The 23,559-nt window shown below is 44.0% G+C and overlaps 1 protein-coding gene across 2 annotated transcripts in view; it reads right to left on the reverse strand.

The window, feature by feature from the left end:
* The window catches only part of NGLY1 (N-glycanase 1), a 40,518-nt gene that overhangs the window by 16,264 nt on the left and 695 nt on the right, over positions 1-23,559 (reverse strand). For both annotated transcript variants that reach the window (XM_088462740.1, XM_088462741.1), the window contains exons 2-6: positions 17,882-17,996; positions 15,197-15,409; positions 12,435-12,597; positions 11,580-11,799; positions 7,872-7,993 (exon numbers count right to left, since the gene is read on the reverse strand). In XM_088462740.1, the coding sequence (XP_088318866.1) occupies positions 7,872-7,993; positions 11,580-11,799; positions 12,435-12,597; positions 15,197-15,409; positions 17,882-17,996 (833 nt within the window). The remainder of the gene's footprint in view (positions 1-7,871; positions 7,994-11,579; positions 11,800-12,434; positions 12,598-15,196; positions 15,410-17,881; positions 17,997-23,559) is intronic.

Below are 23,559 nucleotides of genomic sequence, written 5' to 3' on the forward strand. Positions count from 1 at the left end.
CAGTAAAACCATTAGCAACAATTGTCCATGCACTCATAATGACGAATAAAATCACATCAAGGGACCGTCCAATCTTATGGAAACTATAGAACTTTCATGGTGCACTTGACTAAGGACTGGGAACTTTATTGTAGTTCATCTTCATCTCCTGCTCCTCTATGGGGTTGATTTACTAAATGGTGGATTTGCAAAACCATTGGGTTATTAACTTTCCTGGCAGTTTTGAATACTGCAGATTTATTAAGATCAAAAAGGTTTAGAAAGGAAATCACCAACCCAATTGTTTTGTACAGAAATGAAACAGCGGTTTTGAAAACCACCACAAAAACATCCCAAAACACGTACCCCTCTGGCACATAAGACTACCTACAGACTTGCAAGGATCCCCTGGATCCATAGATCAGGGTTCTTAAGAGAAAAAAAAATGTGGGGTACCATCTTCAAAATAGTAACCAGCCCTTGTAGCCTAGACAGGTTGTAGCAAAATCACGATACGCACACAAACCCCCTGAAATTACTACAACCAACTCTAGGCTTTACTAGTCAACGGCTGGTGCTACTATAGTAGGAAAATACACAGGATGGGGTCTCCTTGTCATACTGACAACCAGTCCTAGGCACAGGGGCTGGTTTCCCTAGAGTTGGTCAGTGTGAGAAGCGACAGCCTGGTTAGCAGTAACCCTCATGGGACAAGTTCTTCATCGTTTCATGTGCTAGTTGTTTTTTTGCCAAGTAAGTGTCTCTCTACAGGGACCTATGCCTATGAAATATAGGTGAGTTATAAAGTGGTAAACAAGGACTCTGTGTGTGTATTTTTTTTTTATTAGATATTTTTACAGAGGTGCACTGCAAGTCCTAGCAGTCCCTGAATGCCGATGCATGGTGGCACTTGTGGTTCTACAAGTGCCAATATGTCCTGGCAGCCATTAAAATTGTACTTAACTGGGCTTGCTGGGACCTGTTGTGCACCGTAAGAAAAAAAAAAAAAAAGGACATAATTTCCACCAGTCAGGGTGTGCTGGGAATAGTCCCAGTGCTATCAGCATGGATCAAGCTATTTTTTTCCCCCTAGGAAATCCTGCCCCATGCTAACTGGCCTAAGGCTGGTTGGCACTATGGCACAGGGGCCCTATGCTGTTTGTCTCCCTGCCTATAGTGGCACCAGCCCTGGCTGCTAAAGCTTAGTGTTGGTGGTAGAAATTTTGGGGGGAAGCCAAGCATTTGTCATCCTGATTTTTCGACTATCAACCTAGGTTGCAAGCGCTAGTGCCGTTACTATTTTGGTGTGGACCTCAAAAGTTTTTTCTTTCTTTATTGGTTATTATACAAAGCAGCGCCACATTTATCTTCGGTATCTGTGTAGCACTACAGAAGCATCATTTTGTGGTGGGTCGGGCATTTAGAAACCTACGGGCATCAATGGCAGGTTAGTTTAGAAGGACGAAACGTCTTCTGTAAATTTAGAGGTTTTTAGAACAAACCCGCTCTCAGTCCGCAGCGGATTCCGTTGGTTTCAAAGCTCTGACAAAACCGATGCTTAGTAAAATTTTCCTATGTGTACCCCATTTTATTAGCCAATTAGATTTCTTACAGTAAAAATAATAAGATCATTAGAATTCTTATAGCAGCAGAAGATAAGGGTGTGGATCTTGTCAGAAGGTTAAATGTCCCTTTAGGGTCCATATTATACACCTTTTAGCAATTTATTCTACTAGATTGTATGTACCATTTACCTATCTTGTAGGTTTTGCAGGCTTCATGGGGCCAGTCAAGAGAGCTTATGGCTTGTACCATCCTCATTTTCTTTTGTAAAGTTACTGAAGTTGAACAGTGGAGCTTCAAAAGTAATTAATTCTTAGTTCAAATCCAATGACATTATGCTTATGATATGGCAAATAGGGCCAGCCATAGACAGAAGCCTTCCTACAGCCAGACCCCCTAATATGGGAGGAGCTACAAAAATAAGAGTTATGGTATAACATACCTTTGTTAACGCTTTTTCTTCGAGGTCCATGGGGTCCACAGCCATTACGTTGGGGTATGAATCCCGGTCACCAAACAGTAAATACAAACGAGCTCTCTGCTCCCAGGATGCACCGGGTTTCCTCATATACCCCACCTCCTGCCTCAGGTAGCCAGTTCGTTACCAAGCTCAAGCAGGCAGAGACAAACAAAGGGTAAGAAAGAAAAGACCCATACTTACGAGTCCAGACTCGTAAGAGAAGAAACTACGGAAAAACTCCCCCAGAACTACAGGTGCGTCTGGGTGGGTGTCCTGTGGACCCCATGGACCTCGAAGAAAAAGTTAACAAAGGTATGTTATACCATAACTCTTATATTCTTCTTCGGGGTCCATGGGGTCCACAGCCATTACGTTGGGGATATCCCAAAGCACTAACCCTACGGGCGGGGACGCTCCTGACTCTCGGAAGAGAGGAGAATGCTACGCCCGAAGGAGGCATCCTGAGAGGCAAAAGTGTCAAAGGCATAACATTTGACAAAGGTATGGATGGAAGACCATGTGGCTGCTTTACAGCAGAAGCACCCCGGCGGGCCGCCCATGATGGACCTACCGCCCTAGTAGAATGTGCCGTCACTGAATCCGGCACACGCATACCAGCCTGTGTATAAGCCAATGAAATTGCCATTCGAATCCACCTGGCCAGTGTCGGTTTATTGGCTGGCCAGCCACGCTTATGACAACCATAAAGCACAAAAAGTGAATCGGACTTCCTCCATTTGCTCATGCGCTTAACATAAATTCTCAACGCACGGACCACATCCAGGGAAGCCTCACCTTGTGAGAGACTTGTGCCCTGAAATGCTGGAACTACTATTTCTTCATTAATATGAAATTTAGACACCACTTTCGGAAGGTAACCCTCCCTAGTACGAAATACTGCTCTATCTTGATGAAATATCAAGAACGGCTCCCGGAAGGAAAGCGCAGCTAAATCTGACACTCTACGTGCAGATGCCATAGCAAGGAGGAATACCGTCTTTGCTGTTAGCCGCTTGATGTCTATTGAATTTAAAGGCTTGAACGGAGGAGCCTGTAAAACCTTCAAAACTAGAGCCAAGTCCCACGGAACAACCGGGGAAACGAAGAGAGGCTGAATCCTCAACACCCCCTGAAAAAAGGTCTTTATATCCGGTCTCAGAGCAATTTTATGTTGGAACCAGACTGAAAGAGATGACACCTGTACCCTTAAAGAGGCCAGGCATAGCCCTTTTTCCAGACCGCTTTGAAGAAAATCCAGCACTCTGGATATCAGGAATTTATGTGGATCATACCCTTTCAGTTCACACCACTGAAAGAAAGTATGCCAAACCCTATAATATATACGGGCTGAGGATGGTTTCCGTGTCTTCAGCATCATCCGTATAACAGACTCGGAAAAACCCTTTTCCCTCAAGACGGAGGCCTCAAGAGCCATGCCGTCAAAGATAGCCGATGAAGATCCGGGTACCAGCAGGGACCCTGTAGCAACAGATCCGGTCTCAATGGCAGAGGCCATGGAGTGTCTATGGAGAGAGACCGTAGATCTGTGAACCAGTGCCGTCTTGGCCACGCCGGAGCTATTAATATGACGGTGCTGCCCTCTTGTTTGATCTTTCTGACCACTCTGGGCAGAAGAGCAAATGGGGGAAACAGATATACCAGCTTGTAATGCCACTTTAGTGTCAGTGCGTCTACAAACTCGGCTCTCGGATCTCTTGTCCAGGATCCGAACCTGGGAACCTTGTTGTTCCTTCTTGATGCCATCAGATCTATTTCTGGTAGACCCCACCTGTCCACAAGGTTCCGAAAAACCTGTGGATGTAGGGCCATTCCCCTGCATTTATCTCTTGCCGACTGAGAAAATCGGCCTCCCAATTCAGGATTCCTGGAATGAACACGGCAGATATCGTGGGCAGATGAGTCTCTGCCCATACCAGGATTCTTGATACCTCTGCCAAGGCGGCCCGACTCCTCGAGCCCCCTTGATGATTTAGGTAGGCGACCGCGGTGCGATTGTCCGACTGTATCTGCACCGACCTGCCCTTTAAGATTTCCTGAGCTTGCACTAAAACTTTGAATATAGTTAGTATATCTTAGTTCCAGGATATTTATCAGTAGCCGGCTTTCCGTCACTGACCACTTTCATTGGAAAGTGTGTGACCCTGTCATCGCCCCCCAATCTTGAAGACTGGCGTCGGTTTTGACTAATGTCCAATCCGACACCCAAAAGGGGCGACCCTGCCTGAGATGCTTGTCTGCAACCACCAGGTCAGGGACAACCGTACCTCTGGGGAGAGACGCAGCAGCTGGGACCTGATCGTGCGATGATCCTTGTTCCAGCGAGGCAGAAGGAATTGCTGCAGTGGTCTGGAGTGGAATTGAGCGTATTCCACCATCCTGAAGGTGGCCACCATCGACCCCAGGGCCTGCATGGCTACTAAAACGGATATTTGCCTGTTGCGAAGCAACCTGCATATTCGTGATTGTAGAGCAAGGATCTTCTCCTCCGGCAGATATATTCTCTGCACCACGGAGTCCAATCTCGCTCCCAAATGACACATCTGTTGTACCGGACAGGGTGACGACTTTTGCCAGTTTATGATCCAGCCGTAACTGTACAGACATGATACTGTCAGCCTCAAATGATCCTGTAACTGCTGTGGGGACTGCCCCAGCAACAGGAGGTCGTCCAAGTAAGGCAAAATCCTGACGCCTTGGCGCCTTAGGCATGCCATCATCACTGTCATCACCTTGGTGAATACCTGAGGGGCTGTGGACAGGCCAAACGGCAGGGCCTGGAACTGAAAATGTTCCTCCCCTACCGCAAAACGAAGAAATTTTTGATGAGCCTGTGTAATTGGGATGTGAAGGTAGGCATCTTGTATGTCTAGGGACACCATATAGTCCCCCTGTTCCATTGCCAACACAATCGATTGCTATGTTTCCACCCTGAACCCGGGGGCTCAAACAAATTTGTTGAGCTCTCTCAGATTTAGAATAGGCCGGTATGACCCATTCGGTTTCAGAACCAAGAACAGATTGGAGTAAAACCCCTCTCGGAACTTGTTCTCTGGCACCGGAATCACTACTTCTGATGCTAGTAAGGCAAGAATAGCCTTCTGAAGGGCCAAAGCTCTTTCTGAACCCACCTGCGGGTTTTACACAAAAGAACCTTTGAGGAGGAGTCCTCCAAAACGTCAGGGCGTACCCTCGGGAAACAACGCCCCGAACCCAGGCATCCTCCGTCGTGAGGTGCCAGGGGTCTGAGAACCAAAGCAGTCGGCCCCCCACCCTGGGATCACCCAGGGGGAGGCCCGTCCCATCAGGCCACTGGTTTATCCTGGACGTTTGTTCTGCCAGGGCTTCCTGGGTCCTGCCTTTCTTGGTGGAAATCTCGCTGAGGGCTGACCTTTGGCCTTGCCCTGCGGCCGTGACCCCCGAAAGGACGCCCTCCTCAATTTAGACGAGGTTGCTGATGGTAAACCTGCCGTCTTTGAGGCTGCCATGGAGGATACAATTTTGTCCAGTTCTGGACCAAAGAGCACACCTCCTGTGAATGGAAGGAATTCTAGGGCTTTTTTGGACCCGACATCTGCCCTCCAATCTTTCTACCAGAGGATCCTACGTGCCACCACGGACTCAGCTGAAACTTTAGAGGAAAGGATCCCTGCATCCAAGGCGGCATCACCCAAATAAGAGGCCCCTTCTCTAATAAAGGAGATCATATCCAGTTGCTCCTTAGAGGCATCTGGTAAAGACTCCGTTAGAGTTTTGGCCCACTCCTCAATAGCTCTTGCTACCCAGGCAGTGGCCATTGCTGGGCGAGTGGCCGTTCCTGCCAGCGAAAAAATTGATTTGAGACAAGACTCCAGTCTCCTATCCGTGGTTTCCTTCAGCGAAACTGCTGGGATTAGCAAAGTGGTACGTTTAATCAGCTGTGCCACATGCGCATCAACTGATGGTGGATTCTCCCACTTGGCACAGTCCTCTGCTGGAAAAGGATATAGAAGCACCATTCTTTTAGTAGAATGGCTTATCTTATCCGGACGAACCCAGGCTTCCTCCATAAGTTCTGATAAATGTTCAGACTTTGGGAATTCTGCCTTAACCACTTTTTGGCGCTTGAACAGGGGGCTTTCCTAAGCGGAAGATCCCCTTCCTCGATATTTAACACCGATTTTACAGCCCTTATCAGAAAAGGGACATCGGCTACTGGGAAATGATCATCACCCTCCTCGGAGCTAGACTCCTGCGAAAAGTCCTGTGCCTGTTCCTCGGAGGAGGAGGCACTCGAGTACTCTACCCATGTAAGGCGGTACATGGCGCCTAGATTTAGGCTGCTTTGGCTTGACAGCCTGAGGCTGAAAACCCCCGAGGATGATGCCATAACCTTACCAGCACCAGGGTCCATCCAAGGCGGCCACATCATGGGCAAGGATGCATCTGCTGAGGCAAACCCCAAACCGGTGGTACCGGGGCAGCCAGCCGTTCCGCCACCTGAGCCATAACGTGAGAAAATGATGCCCAAGGAGGCTCAGGGCCTGAAACAGGCAAACTTAATTGGTGTGGTGGCTGTCTGAAACAGTTCCCACAAAGCCCATTTTGTAGAAAGTCCTGTGGGGACAAACCTGCCTTGCAGGCTACACAGGATATCAGCAACGGAGCTCCCGCCACCTGACCCGCAGACTCCTTAGACATAACACTATGCCACTGGTTCTGAGCGTATATGTGCTGCTTTCTACTCTCAACCCACACACCTGTAGCAAGGGAAGGGGAGAGACAGTGACCATATACAGGAATTACAGTTCTTTTACAGAAGAAACAGTACAACAATCACATGTCATGCATAAATACTCTGCGAGCCATATGCATATAAGCTCTCACTACCATAATCAGCCTCAGCTTAGGTAGGATAGAGCCCTGTAAAAACCTAGACCAGCAGTAGGCAAGGTATACAGGGAGACTGCCCAGCGTCCCTCTTGTAGAAGCAGCGTTCAAAGAGCAACTGACATACACTCTGGCTGCCCTATATGGAGGCTGGGAGGAACAATCCACAATCAACTGTGCCAGAGGACTGAACTAGCGTGTGGATTGGGGGAGGGGCCGCCGGGGAAGCGTACCTCCCCTATGCTGCTTGGACATGCCCGGTAAACTGAACTGGCCGCCGCCACAAGCCCCGGCTGGTCAGGAACATCAAATCCCGGCGGTCTAGGCTACGAGAACAAGCCGTATGCCTCCTGACTGCAGCGCGCCTCCGGCCAGTCTCACCGCCGGAGGTCGGACCGCCACGTGGTCCCGGCATCAGCAGCCGCAGCGACCACCTGCTTACCTGCCATCCCCTTGATCCGGTTGCGGTCCAGGGCCAGAAAGCCCTTGCCGACTCCCCTGCCAAGGACCTGCCGAGGCTAGCGGCGCAAGAGGAGGTAGTTGCAGCGCGTGGCCGGTGCGCCTCCAATCAGGTGTGAGGCTGCTTCCAGGACAGCTCAGACCACCCGCTGAGATAGAGTGTAAAACTCTTTTTTTTTTTTTTTGTACTCGTCTGCAGGACTGCTCCAGCAGTCCCACTGTCTATGTGGTGAACACACCAAACAGGAAGAACTGGCTACCTGAGGCAGGAGGTGGGGTATATGAGGAGGAAACCCGGTGCATCCTGGGAGCAGAGAGCTTGTTTGTATTAACCGTTTGGTGACCGGGATTCATACCCCAACATAATGGCTGTGGACCCCATGGACCCCGAAGAAGAAATAGACGTTTACTAAAGTGCATTCTGCACAGCAAGTTTATAATTAAAATGCATTTTACATGTTATTTAAAAAACAGGAATGGTAAGGATAAAATAAAAGTGAAGCCCCCTCGGAACTCTGCTCACCTGTAGAGTCCCACACATATCTTGCTTCCAGCCCCACCGCCCTGCAGCACAGCGTAAAGCAGTTGGCCCACTCTCCACAGCGCCCACGCCTGGTTTCTAATAGCTTTTCTGGATCATTGTATCTAGAATGTTTAACAGATTGGTGTTTCTTAACTACTAGAATTAGCCAAATAAAACTAATATCACAATGCATTTATTTATTGGAACTTTCACAAAATTCTTAATATTTAAAAATCTATGAAGTGTTTGAGAAAAGCATTTTTCCATTGCACACAAATTATCTATTTTAAGGCTGTAACAATTTAGCAAAGCACTCAAAAGGAATAGTGTTTTACTATGTACAGAGCCCATGTGTTGTGGCTTTCATAGGATATTATACTAATTCAGATTTCACAACAAACAGGAGGTGGATTTTATTGTATTAAACGACGACTGAACCCAAAACTGAAAATTAAATTTTCATTGGATCATCAGAAGTTAAACGCCATACAAGAAATGTTGGTTAAAGTTACACACAACTTTACGGGTCCCCTAATGGTGGCCTGTTACTCAGCACTGCTGCCCTTGCTTCAGCTGCCAGCATGTTGTTGGTGGACAACACACTTCTATGACGAGAAAGGAGCCAGCAGAAGTGAGGAGTGTCACAGACACCGGGCAACTCTCCTTGTCCTGGTGGGTCTGGTCTTTCTTCAGGCAGGCAGAACAGTGGAGATAAGTGCTGGACGCACGTCTGTAATTGGGAAACAGCCCTTTCCTAAAACTGAGCGCTCATTGTCACATAATTAATGAATGGCAAGTCAAAAACTAAAACCTTCAGAAGCGTTCAGTGATTTGTTAAGTTTATTTATTTTGTACCTTTCATCCAATACTAAAACAGTTACCCAACAGTGCTCTACGGCTAGGATAAAAATATGTCTGGAGACAAAAACACACAATCAGGTGTCAGGCCCAATCCGTAAGGGAAGTGAGGAATACCAAACGTAAAACAGGTCCTACCCAAGCCAACCTACAGCGGTGACAAAGCAATTTTGTACCTTTCATCCAATACTAAAACAGTTACCCAACAGTGCTCTACGGCTAGGATAAAAATATGTCTGGAGACAAAAACACACAATCAGGTGTCAGGCCCAATCCGTAAGGGAAGTGAGGAATACCAAACGTAAAACAGGTCCTACCCAAGCCAACCTACAGCGGTGACAAAGCAAAGGTGACCAAGTGGCTGGTCCGGTTCATTGTGGTCTTGAGATTCCTAGGACAGACCTATTGCCTTATTTTGGTTTACGAGAGCAAGTAAACCAGATGAAACAAATATGTATCTGACACATTATTGACCTTATCCAGAACCATTGTATAGGTTATAGGTTAGCAATACCATGTCTAGAACATGGTTTATTCATAACATATGTTGAGATCTTTAATCTCATGTCCATAAAGATAAGATTAAAATCAGTAATTTTATAAATTGTCAAACAAGCTATATAATTTTTTGTTATGCTGGCCATACACCTACACGACCAGCATAAGATCCGATTCATCATACGATTTCCCTCCGACTCCCCGGAGCTCCCTGGCAGTCCAGGCAGCATGTTTGTTGTTTTTCTTAGCACACGATCTGTCGTAAGATCGATTCGGTGTCTCACAGGCTCATAAGGGAAACAGTCATTGAAATTACTTGAATTTACACACGATGGACCGCATGAACAAATAAACGGTATGATCTGCACATGATACGATGGACAAGATGTGCTGCACATCTGATCATAAGAACCAATTATAGGAGCTGCGGGAGCGCGCATCTGATCTTAGCTTACTAAAATAATACACGATTTTCACAAGATCCATCTTATGACTCATCGAAAATCGTGTAATCGGCCCGAAATTGTGCAGGTGTATGGGCAGCTTTAGAATGCAGTTGTAACTTACAGTTTATGGTCACACATTATACATTATTGAAATCTTAACATCTTGAAACATTGGGGAAAAATTATTTAAAAATTTCTAGAGAGTCTTGAGACATTTTAAAATAGATGATGACGGCAATCCTTAGGTCTCCCAAAGGTACTAAACATATCTAGTTGGCTAGATTACAAAGATGGGATGAGATCAATTAAGATTGGGCGAGAGATAGATATATATATATATATATATATATAAAATATATACAGTCAGGTGCATAAGTATTGGGACATTGACAGAATTTTCATATTTGTTTCTATATGTGCCTCCCACTTTTTAAGGGGCCAAAAGTAATGGGACAATCAACTCAAAAGCTATTTCATGGACAGGTGTGGGCTATTCCCTCGTAATTTCATTATCAATTAAGCAGGCAAAAGTTCTGGAGTTGATTCTAGGTGTGACATTTACATTTGGATTCATTTCGAATTATATATATATATATATATATATATATATATATATATATCCCAAAGTTCTGGGGTATTTTGCTCAGTAGTGGTCAGTGGTGCAGTATTTGGGTGCTCAAATAAGGGTCACCACACAGCTTATATGGGTTTAAACAAATAAATTATGTTTTGCACAAAAGAAAAACAACAAGCAACCTAGCCCACATGCAGGGCACTACCTCACTTCTTCAGCCCTAACTAGCAAGGGCAGCTATTCTTGGCACAACACAAAGTCAGAGTCCTGCCTGCTTCTTGCAGGTCTGGTCCACTGGCCTAGCTTGGCTCAAACAACCCCGCCTGGGTGTGGGTACAACCCTTTTGTGGGAGGATCCCATAATCCCTGAACAATTAGTGACTCACGAATGCCACCTAGCTTCATCCTACATATATATAACACTTGGGTGGCCTTAATATCTTTATAATCACTTTGCATCGTAGCTAAATATTAGTGTTGCTTTGATCACATACAATTGGTAGTAGTAATAGGGACCGGTTTAATTATGGTCAATGTGCCAATTAACATCACTGCAATGTTCCACTGCACACCTATTTGCCCATTAAGGAATCCTCAACGGCGCTACTTTTATTGCTAGGAAATAATAGTGCTGTTACTGGCTATGATATGACATCCCATAATGGCACATCGCTGACATAGACTCTCTTGTATTTTCATTACTATAGAGATATGTATGTATGATTGGTTGGTTGGTATGGGCAACATCTCCACTTCTAAAAACTCTCACTTTAGTAAATATACTATGTCTCAAGAATGAGGTGGGAATGGCACCACTGACTTTGCTCACAGGCCCACTAATTTCTAAAAACGCTCCTAACTCAACCCCAAGTCTTGCGGCAGTGGGAATCCCAAAGACCCTTGCTTCCTAAGGAGCCTTGTGGCTCTGGGGGTGGGGGATGTCAAGGGCTCCTCCCCCTAACGTCAGCAAAGGTGATCTGAAGATTCCTTTTTTATCCTCAATGGTGCCTTTTGGCTCTGAGGGGAAGAAATTGGGCCCTTCTCTTCTTTTGGGAGAGGATTCAAAGTCCCATGCCTCCAGCACTGGTATGCACTGGGTGATAAGCACAGACGGTGTAATGGTTATCATTACTGCCTCACAGCACTGAGGTCGTGGGTTCGATTCTCACTACAGCTCTAACTGTGTGGAGTTTGTATAGTCTCCCTGCGATTACGTGGGTTTCCTCCGGGGGCTCCGGTTTCCTCCCACACTGCAAAAATATACTGGTAGGTTAATTGGCTGGCTCCAAACAAAAATGAACCTGCTAATAAAGCGAAGATTGTAGAACTCACCTTGGAAATCTGTTGATGTACTGACAATTTTTACAGTAATGATTCTCCACCCGGTTTGCCCCCCACCGCAGATCCTCTGCAGTAGGGGCGAGCGATTCTTTAGCGTCGGTCTGATTTCCACACTGGCTACAAGGAAGACTGTTTACCCAATGGAAGAAGTCCTCTTTAAACCAACGCAATACCTCTATCGTCAAGAAATCATCTTCATTCACAGTGGTTTCTGTAAAAGGTAACACCATAAGTTAAAATGTACATATTTATGTACACATCATGACAAATAAATGCCCCTCCACTGCAGCTGTATAAAGATGTAAATTAGAACTGTAAGTATCCTTCCACCTACATTTAATAATTCTAGCAAAGATGCATCCATAGGTGATCACCAAAGGCAAAAAAATCTCAAATACCATGACGGTTATCAGGACCGAAACAAGGATTTTTGTCACCTGGGACAAGGAAGTAATTTGGAGCCCCCTTTCTCCCCGGCCCCCATCACCTTCCTCAGCCAGCCCCAGCTGGTTGTGGCGGCTGGCGCACAGCTTTCCACTTGCAGTTGCATGGACCTTCCCATTAGCTGAATGGATACTCACATTAGCATAAGTTAGTAAATCAGGCTTCCGCTGCTGCCCACAAATACAGCCCACTTTGTGTGCAATTCAGATCAGCCCCATGTCTCCTCAGAAGACAGCCCACAAGTGCTAAACCACTTTAGCCATAAATATATGAGTAGTGACATGTCATCACATACATACAGTTAACCCCTCCCCCACCCAAAATAAAACAAGACATGTTTTAACCAGAACAGGGATATACACGGACATCAATTCAAAATGAAGCATAGTTCAGATCCATTACCAGAGTCTAGGCTTCTGGCTTGCAGCAGCTTTTCTTGGGCTTTCTCCTTCAGTTCTGATACAGGGATGTGTTCTCGAGCGCTTTGCTGAAGTGCGGGCAGCTCGTACGTTAGAACATGCTGAGAGTTGGACTGTAATGTCTTATAAAATTTAATTTCAGATGCCTAGAATAAAAAGAACTTATTGATTAACCACATTTTTTCAACAAAAAGTCAGGGATTTCTAAATTGTTTACTATTTGAAAGGTTTCCCCAGCGACACTGTAGCTAGTCACATCAGCTTGCGTAGTGACAAAAATAATCAAATACATGAGCTACATTCTGCAACTTGTCAAGTCTCCTCTTTAATTTTTCTTCCCCCCAAATGCGCTTTCCACAAGATTCTTTCACTTTGTTCCACATGAGTAGAAGTGACTTCCAGTAAAGTCAGAGATTATTTGTGATGTCAGATTTGTTACATCCATCAAGGTCACTCTTGTATTTGGTTGCATTAACCCTGTAGCAGTGGTCAGTGTAGGCCTGCTCTTCAAGTAACAGTTTATTAATTGTAAGCCATCTGGGGGGTAGGCTTACTGGAATAACCAATATAAAGCCACTAACCCTTAATTGCAGATGACCTCTTATCTTGCGTATCCTCTAGGCGATTAAAATGAGCGATTGAACGATAAAGACATCGTTATCGTTCAATCGCTTATTAATCGTTCACAAATCGGGCATTAAAATGTCGAAAACGACCAGCAATGCGCGCTCCCGCTGGTCGTTTCCGACATCAACCATCACCTTAACATGCCAGTCAATCTGCCGATAATGACAGATTGTGCATGTTCGGAAATGAGGGAGGGTGACCACACTGATAGACATATGGTTCAGTGCAGGCACTTACAGGATGAGGAACGATTGTAAGACTACAATGTTATAATCGTACTGTCGTTCCTCTATCGGCAAGTGGATACGCACCTTTAAGGGGGATCAAAAATACACCCTTGTAGGGTCACTAATAAATCCAATAAAAGGCATCTGGTAAAATATCACTAATTTATATATTTTTTTATATTTTGAGGTTTTTCTTTCAACAATATATAGAATCTTAAAAATCATTTACCTCTTTTGGGATATTCACATATGTTCTTACAATATAAAGTATTTATTTAGATTGCATGAAATATTTTATTAACATTATAAAAAATTATAAATTTGGTCCTAGATATAGAGGAGCTGGGGTGAAGTTGCACCCAAGACCATTTTGCAGACAGACCTTTAAATTTTTAGCACTGTGCATTCTCTGTGGACAAGCGTACGCATCTACGATTGATTCAGAGTTGTACGTATCACATCTCCACCTGGGCCTGAATGGGCATAAGTGAATTTAGCGATGACATGCAAATTGAAGGCTATGGCGGGTTGTGTGTATGCAGAGAGAATTCTAATTTCAGAAAGTGCGCAGTTGTACCAACCTTGGTACAAGAGGGCAGACAGTGATGACTGGTAAAATACCAAGCACATGGATAGGGGTGGTGCAGTCGCATAGATGCGTACAACTCGGCCAGCGGGTGAATATCCACATTTCGTTCCATGCAAGTTAGGAACCTGTTAGGAAGCCTACCAAGAGGCATGCCGTAATTCTGAGAGTTACAATCTTCAATAGGAGAAAACGTTCCACAGAACAATATCATTGGCACGTCACAAATCTGCACTTTATGGGAGGGTGGCATTGCCAAAGAAAAGTTACACAACATTTCACCTAGAGTGTGCTAAAAAACATAGGGAAGACTCACATATCTAGTCACATAATGTTTCATTGTGTGATCCACTGTAACATTGTGTACAACTGTTTAACATTGTACATCATCCCATGCGCACTATCCCAACCATGAACCATGGTGCAGGAAGCATTATGCTACGAAGATGCTTCTGTTTCAGGGACTGGGAAGCATGTCAATATACATAGCGCAAGATACACACAGATCTTATCTGCAGTCAGAAAAAGATCAAAGATAGAATTTAAGAAGATCAATGACAGGATTTTTATTGCACATTGTAGAATATTTTGTGCTGTTCAGTGGTAATAAAGCTCTGAATACATATCATTTCACTCCAAGGCGCAAGAAAAACAAAAACAATTGAAAAATGCTAAAAGGATTGAATACTTTTATAGCTTCGAAGTTTAAATTTAATTTTTTTATAAAGCGGAGAACAAGTTAATGCTCTCAGTTATCAGCCAGTTTAGATCCAGAAAGGTTAGATACTTTTGCCCGTGGTATGTTCTCCAGCACTGCAGCTTATGTGGAACTCCATTTCTATTGGTCACTTACAGTATTGCAAACATATTGTCTGATCTTATTACACTTTTACCAAACTGACAGTGACGGAAGTAGGATTTATTTTCTGGTTTGTCACCTGATTGGAAAAAGCTCTATTAGTTTTTGTTAAGGTAACTGTGTTAGATGATAAAGTTTCACATAATAGATTAACTTCATATCACCCAATCTTAACAATAAGGGGTATATTTTTTAAAGTGCAGGTTTTTAGAAGTGGAGATGTAGCCCATAGCAACCAGATTCTAGCTATTATCTTCTAGAAGGTGCTAGTTAAATGTTAAATAGAACCTGATTGGTTGCTATGGGCAACATCTCCACTTCTAAAAACCCGTACTTTAGTAAATATACCCCTAGGTATTGCATACAATTAGTAAGTTACTTTAAACATGACATCACAGACTAAATGCAGTGCGTCAGGTCACTATATAACAAAATAAAATCATTACCAAGAAATTGGAAGTTGCTTGTTGCCGATCATCTGTGGCCGGCTGCGGTCTGCTAGCCAGGCTCGGGTTTGGTGCCAGCTGTGTACTTATTGTGTCTGGTTCTAGTGCATTTGACCCATTAAGTTGTTTTTTTCTCTCTGATGCTATACAGTCTCTGACTTTCCGCAGTTTCTCTACCGATGCCTTCTTAGGAAACACGAGATGTGTCTCTCCCTGTAGAATAAAAGAATTTAAATCTTTATAATTAGCTCACAGTAACAAAGTTAGTGAAAGCATTTCCGGTTTAATCATTACACCCACCATAAAAAATCTGGGTAACCAAACTTTAAATTACACCTGCAGTAACACGTCAACAAGAGGTAGTTGGTGTGAAGAGAATCTTTGCCTATATAACGGTACCAGCATCTTGAAAGAGTTTGTTAGATGGGAGCTCCCACTCACTTGAGTGCAGCCTTAGACTGTTTAAAATCTCATATTCTAGGAGTCTTTTGATTTATCTTATGATATACAAATTATTTTAATAATGTATTAACCTGGTAATTTATACATTTTATTTTTTGGAATACTGAAATATTAATGTATATGGCATTTTGGTGATGGGCTCCAATTAAAGACTAGTTTAGAGATCTACAGATCCAGTATCCCCTTCAAGGATTTTATGAAGGATTTCCCACACTGAATATAAATAAATCAGATAAACCATCTTGATTTTTTAGAAAAATAGGAAAAACATAAGTTTGTAGTATTTAAAAAAGGTGTCTAATTACTACACTAGTATAGAGACTTTCTGTTCTGTTCTTGTAAGACATATTACAGGTTGAGTCTCCCATATCCAAAATGCTTGGGACCAGGGGTATTTTGGATAACGGAATATGCTGTATTTTGGAATATTTGCATATTATAAAGAGATATCTTAGGAATGGGACCCCAATATACACACAGAATGTATTTATGCTTTATATACACCTTATTCACACAGCCTGCAGGTTATTTTATACAAGATTTTCAATAATTGTGTGGCTCAAACAAAGTTTGTGTACAGACATGAAATAAATTTGTTTCATTTATACCCTATACACACAGCCTGAAGGTAATTTTATACCATCTTTTTAATAATTTGTGCCTTAGACAAAGTTTGTGTACATTGAACCATCAAAAATCAAAGGTTTTATTATCTCAGCCATGCCAAAATTCTTCCGTATTTCGCAATATTCCGTATACTTCCAATAGTCCAATACTTCCATGTGTACAAAAGAAAACAGAAATAAGGTAGCACATGTAATCGGACAGTCATGGTTCTTTTCCATTGACAGCAGGTTTTTTTTTTTTTTTTTATGGAGTTTTTATTGAAAATATTTTCTAATCTAACAATACAATATAACAATAAAACAAACAAAAAACCAACAATAATTATCACACATCAAATCGTAAAATATATCCATCACGAATATAGAACACCTAATATAAATAACATTCGCAAACTACAGAGCATAGAAAAATAAAAACAAAATTTACACCATATTTAAACATATTATTAGCGTTCCCGCTAGGCTGTTTTAGCGGGGCGCAGCGCCCTGCCCTTCTTCTGGAGGGCAAAAAGCACCCTGCCCTCCAGGAGGAGGGCAAAAAGCGCCCTGCCCTCACAGCCTGCGGGTGTCGTTCTCACCCGCGGGACGCAGTGTCCCGCGGGTGGAGAAACATGCGGTGTCCCGGTCACCGCCAGAGAATAGACGCCGGGCGCATGTGCTGGCATCTATTCTCCCTTTCTGCAGCGCTTGGGGGATGCCCGGCATGTCCGTAAGCGCCGGGCACGCCCCCAAGTATGACGAAAAGGGGACGCGTCTTATAGACACGCCCCCTTTTCATGACCACGCCCCCTTTTCGGGGGCGCACACGACAAAGGCGCGCGCATAAGATTGCCCTATCTAGCTCCGGCGCCCTGCCTGCCGCCGGAGCTAGAGTTAACACTATATTATATAAGTATATGAAAAAAAAGAGAATAATATAGTCAGTGCAGAATAGTATCAAAATCATCTAGTGCAGAATATACAATATATTTTACACTAGAGCATTCACACTTAAATGTTAGGGCACATAATGTAGAAACCTCCATTCCCAATACACATTACATAATCATATATATTCACAGCATTGAGCAAGATCCAACCATAGTCTGACTCCCAAGCAATAAACATAACATAAAACTTAGAGTCTAGGTAAAGTATGCTGATCCGGCGACAAATTAGCATATGTAGATTGTAACCATCTCTGCCAAATTCAGTCAAACTTGGATTCAGCTTTACAAGTAGTATATAAATACTGCTCATGAGATATGGTGGTATTAACTAGAGCAACCAACGTTTGAAATTCAGGACGTTGACAGCAGTTTTAGCGACTACAGACTCTGATAAATTACTTCTACCAATGTTTTATTTATTTGACAATTTATAAACTTGCATTTGTATCAGTAACATTCATGTGTATCCAAATGTCACTGTGTAAAGAATGGGCGATTGCAAAGCCCTGTGATTAAAATAAATAAATATATAATATATGCAGGAAATGCAAATGTGGAACATGTGCTAGGGCCAGACATGTCAGGAAAAACAAATACAAGCTAGTTTCCGAAACCTATGTTACTATGACTTGTACTTAAAGAGCTTGCCCAATTTTCAGAAAGCATACCTCTTCAAATCCCATTTCAAATAAACATTCAACAGCCCCGGGAACTGGCAAAAGTCTGGTGGAAAATGCTGTGTTCCCAATCCTTATGGATCTGTATTTCTCTTCGTTCGGACTCCTGTTGGATTAAAAGGGAAATGCCAGTACTTAATATCAACAGAGCAGAGGTTACTTAGTATGGTTAAAAAGGACTACTGAACAGAGGGAATCGGTATGATTTACCTTGGAATCCTGACAGCAGCATCCCGGCAGAGGAGGAAATCCCGATCGTCCAAGGTAAGTATTCTCTACCCTCTAACCCTCCCTTAGGGGTGCCTAACCCTAACCTTCCCCCCCAGTGCCTAAACCTAACCCCCCCTACCCCGCCGCCTAACCCTAAGTCCCCGCCAGGGGTGCCTAACGCTAATCCCCCCTTCCCCTAGCCTAAACCTAACCTCCCGGGGGTTGGTGCCTAACCCTAAGTCCCCCCCCGGGAACCCTAAACCTAACCCTCGTACCCCAGCAGCTATCCCCCAAGGCAGCTATCCATGCTCGGCGCCCGGTGTCCCTTCAATCGGGGTGCCGGGCACTGGTCTCGGTAAAATGACAGGCGTCTAGATTTAGACGCCTGTCATTTAACCCTCGCCAGGATTAAGCAGTCGGGAATAGGTTCCCGGCTTCCCGACTGCATAGCGAACAGAGAACTGGCCACACATGATTCAATCTGATTGTATTTTTTTTTTTCTTACTGAATTATTAAAACATTGGTTAAAGTTGACCAAAACAAACGTATTCCTTATTGGATTACCTGTCAGCGTTCCTACAACTGTCCTAAATTCAACAAAGGGAAACAAGACAGAACTACTGGTTGGTGGGGCACACCTTGTTAGAACCTTAAAACATAGCCTTTAATTCATACATTAAAAATATATAGAGATCACAAAACAACAAGCTATAGTCTTCAGCTGCAAAATAAGATTAAAATGTATCCTAATAGATACAGGACATGACAAAAATTTAACAATATAATACCACGTGAGGAAAAAGTGCAAACTTCTATATGGTGATATTAGTGCAATTCACTTCAGAAGAATGCACCCAGGAAAACAGACAGATGACCACGAGATCATAGAGTGGGACAAAAAAGTATTTGCACAGCCACCGATTGTGCAAGTTGTTGCATTTTACAAGATGAGAGAGGTCTGTAATTTCCATCATAGGTACACTTCAACTGTGAGAGACAGAATCAGAACAAAAAATTCCGGAAATCACATTGTATGATTTTTAAACAATTTATTTGTATATTCTTGCGGAAAAAAAATATTTGGACAATCAAAAAGTTTAACTCAATACTTTGTAAAGGTACCTCGGTTGGTAATTACAGAGGTCAAACGTTTCCTGTAGTTCTTGACCAGGTTTGCACACACTGCAGCAGGTATTTTGGCCCACTCTTCAATGCAGATCTTCTCTAGATGTGTCATGTTTTGGGGCTGTCGCTGGGCAACACGGACTTTTAACTCCCTCCACAGATTTTCTATTGGGTTGAGGTCTGTAGACTGGCTAGGCCAATCCAGGACCTTGAAATGCTTCTTACGGAGCCACTCCTTAGTTGCCCGGGAGGTGTGTTTGAGATCACTGTCATGCTGGAAGATCCAATTACTTTTTTGCCCACCACTGGGAATTACCTACTACCATCTGACAGGTACTTTTTATCTCCTTCGCTGCTCTCTCACCAGTCGATGCGGTGTGCACAATCCTGCACTGGCAACAGAAGATTTCACCCTCTTATTCAGCACTGGCAACAGAAGTAGTTATTTTGTATCTTTCACTGTGCCGTTTGCACGCGACTCTCATCACCAGTCTGATGCATTGCATGACTGTTGAAAGCAGATCCCAGTGCATGTAAACGCACAGACATTGATTCCCATCTTTAGAAGCATTGGACCTGACTCAGACCCACTTGCTAGCATGCGTTCGCTGGTAGATGGCCGATTTTCGCATTTTGCAAATACGTATGCATTGTAGTGCACATACCAGTGCGAGGGATCGGGAAGCCGTCGCTCGCTGCGCATAGACAGCCAAGCAGAGTGAGTGACAGGAGAAGCCGTTTGTGGGTGGTGACAGGGGCTGGCCATTAAAAACGGGGGGAGTGGATTTGCGAACGCAGGCGTGCCTGAGCGTCTCAACACCGTTTCAGAGGCGTGCATAATTTATAGACAGCATCATAGTACACATCACCTGGCTGGTTTTTACACTGAAGTGCTCGTAGTGCTTGCGGCAGGGTATGGTCAGCCACCATCGCATCTGATGGTATCCAATGTACCGATGGTTGCATACACTTCCTGGAGATGACGTGCGCAAGTAGGCGCATTAAGACAGGCTGGTGGGCGTCTACATACACAAAGCAATCGCACGCCAAGACATAGTGGGCGTGCTTATGCCTTGCCATGCGATCGCCTGCCTTGCCGTCATTTAGCATTATTTGCATACGCATCTAGCGAGCGTACACATCTAGCGAGCGCGTCTGAATCAGGTCCATTGTTCCAACAATTCTTTCAACTAAACCTCTGAAATTAATTCCCAGCATATGGAGGGACGCCTCTAAGAGAAAACACATTTTGTCATATATATGATTTAGTGGTCATCGGTCTGTTTTCCTGGGTGCATTTTTAATTTGTGTGTATTTTTATTATTTATTTTTGCATCTTTCTTTATATTTTCACCAATATTCACTTCTGAAGTGAATTTCACTAATACTGTATCACCTTATAAGTTTGCACTTTTTGCTCACTTGGTATTATATTGTTACATTTTTGACATGTCCTGTATCTATTAGGATACATTTTAATATTATTTTGCAGCTCATGACTATAGCTTGTTGTTTTGTGATCTCTATATATTTTTAATGTATGAATTAAAGGCTATATTTTAAGGTTCTAACAAGGTGTGCCCCACCAACCAGGAGTTCTGTCTTGTTTCCCTTTATTGAATACGGTTATCTGCTCCTAGGGTGCACCCTCGTTACTACGATTTCTGCCCTCATTACAACTACACTAACCTATTTGTCTATTGAATCACTTACAAACAAGAACCCTGTTGTTTCAACTCTGTGGCATAATCTACATTTGTTTAAACTCATCTGTCATCTTAGTGCAGTGTACTTTTATCCACCTTTTTCTTCCCTTCTTTCCCCCTTTTCTACTTCAGATTAACTGTCCTACATTGCAGATTAAATGAAAAGGTATTCCTGTTATATTAGACAAGATTATATTGCATGTGTGCAGCAATCATAATTGTACTGTCTCTATTGCCTATTCATCTATTATGAAGAAACACAATCACTCATTTGGAAGCAAGAAATTGATGCATCTATAGACAGCTTAAAATACAATGGGGAAATGTTCAAATCAGTGATAACCCCTACTTCTAAAGAAAAAGCGTTCATCACTTCATAAGGCAATTTAAAAATCATTTCCGCATAGAGGGGATGATTCAGCAAAGGACGCAGATGTGTGCATTCACGCAGATTCCTGATAGTCGCACAATAGGACTGCGATGTATAGGATCTCTCCAACAAGAGAGAAAAGAGTGAACACTCTCTCTTACCATACATTCTCCAAAGCTCAGTGCGGCACCAACTGACAATTCGCACCAGCAGTGCACATATCTGCACAGCCTACCTGTGCTTGGGCACTACTAAGCTTAGTGTTCATTCTAGCACTCTGCACCTGTCACACTCATGCAGATCCTCTTTCCTGCCAGAGGTGTCGCTCTCTGCTCTGTTGCTTCTAGCACTGGTTATGACAGGTGCAGGGTGCTAGAATGAACACGAAGCTCTGTTAATAAAAAAAAAAAAAACCTCACAGAAGCCAGTGACAAAGCATACTACGGGTGGGGACTTTCTGAACGGGTTCCCGATACCGCAGTTAGGTGACCTTCTGGTGAATTACAGTGGTAACATGTTTTGCACTCCTGCAGTAAAGAAACTTTAGTTACCATTGCTACACTGCTATAACAGTTTTTCTGTACAGTAAATATATACCAAGATGCCTAAAGTAAAAGCATCCACTGATATCCTCACATCTATGTAAAAGTTTTGGGGCTCCATTCAAGAACAAGCCATAACCCTTTAGCACTTATGGCCTCCTTTCAGTATTTACCAAACAGCGGTAAGCTCAACTAAGCTTCGCTTGCGGCTGTTAGTGACTATACCACTTACGCCATCCAGGCTTTGGTTCCCAGCCTTGTTTTAGCAGAATGCACAGACGGCCGTCAAGGATGTGCATTAGTTGCCCAATCGTCGCTGACAGCAGTAGACTGCCGGGAGCTTGGCAGAGGATGCCACTGGGCCTTGCCAGACAAGTAAGCAATGTTAAAATAAATTGACATATCTGTAAGTATCACTGTAATACTAAAAGAAATATGCAGCTGACATTAGTAAACGGTAAATGTAACCCTTAGGGCCCCATTATCAACGAGATATAACCCCTTTTAGCACTTGCAAAAGGCGTTAGGTTCCCCTTCAATATTTCACAACCAGCGGTAAGCTAAGTTTACTCCTGTTTGTCTCTGTATCGCTTACGCCATCTAATGATGGCGAGAGAGATACAGCCCCCATTGCCAGCAATAGGGACCTGGCAGCAGCCTTTCCAGCTTCAGCGAAGACTTCCAGGCATAGCAGAGTCCCTGACGGGTGAAAGTGTTATGCACAGACTGGCCGTCTAACATATTTACATGACACAGCAACCTATCACTGACAGTGCTAGGCTGCCAGCAACAGAGCAAATGATGCTGCCAAGGTGGGGGACCTCGCTGGAGAGCTGTAGTGTTATATTTGTTTGTATCACTGCATTACTAAATGAAATATTCCGCTGGTAATAATTAGTTGTCAAATAGGGCCCTTGGTTAATTAAATGTAATGAAAGGGGTCTATTAATGAAACCCTGAACAGAACAACCTCAGGTTAAAACAGACCCTCCTCCCCCAAAGTAAAGACTTTTTTGCTATTTATCGAAAGATATCGCCAAGTGTCGCTTGCTGTAGTATTGTCATGTCAGGCAACAGCCTACCCTAGTACCGCCATTGTCTGCTAATCACTATGGGGGTCATTCAGACCCGCTCGTGAGCGGCAGTACGCTCGCAAGCGGGTCGATGTTCCCCCACTGCGCATGCGCACGACGGAGGGAGCTCCGTCGTGCGCATGCGCGAGACCCGGCGAGCTCTCCATCGCTCCGGGTCTCGCGCCAAAGGGGGCGTGCTGTCGATGTTGATTGACAGCACGCCCCCTTTGGTGGGCGTGCCGGGGGCGTGCCTGCCAGACGGAGGCGTTCCCATGGGAACGCCTACCGTCTCAAGCCAGCCCCACTGACATCATTAGTGATATCAGTTGGAGTGATTTTGGCTCTGATAGAGCCAAAATCACTCCAGGGCTTGTGGCAGCGAGACCCTACCGCAGGGTCTCCGTCGCAAGCCCGATGGTCGCGATGGTCAAGACCATCGTGACCATCATCATGGACGCTCGCTATAGCTGTGGGTGGCAACCCACAGCTATGCGAGCGTCCATGAGGACGCTCCAAAAAAGGTAGGAAGGCCCTGATTCAGAGCGAGCGCTCTGGTCGGAGCGTTCAGCTCTGAATCAGGCCCCATGTCATCTCACGATAAACGCTTATAGAAAAATCGCTCTTTTGTGTCATAATGATAGA

This window comes from Taudactylus pleione, unplaced genomic scaffold (genome assembly GCF_031769625.1).
Source record: "Taudactylus pleione unplaced genomic scaffold, aTauple2 ptg000053l, whole genome shotgun sequence".
NCBI classification, from domain to species: Eukaryota; Metazoa; Chordata; class Amphibia; order Anura; family Myobatrachidae; genus Taudactylus; species Taudactylus pleione.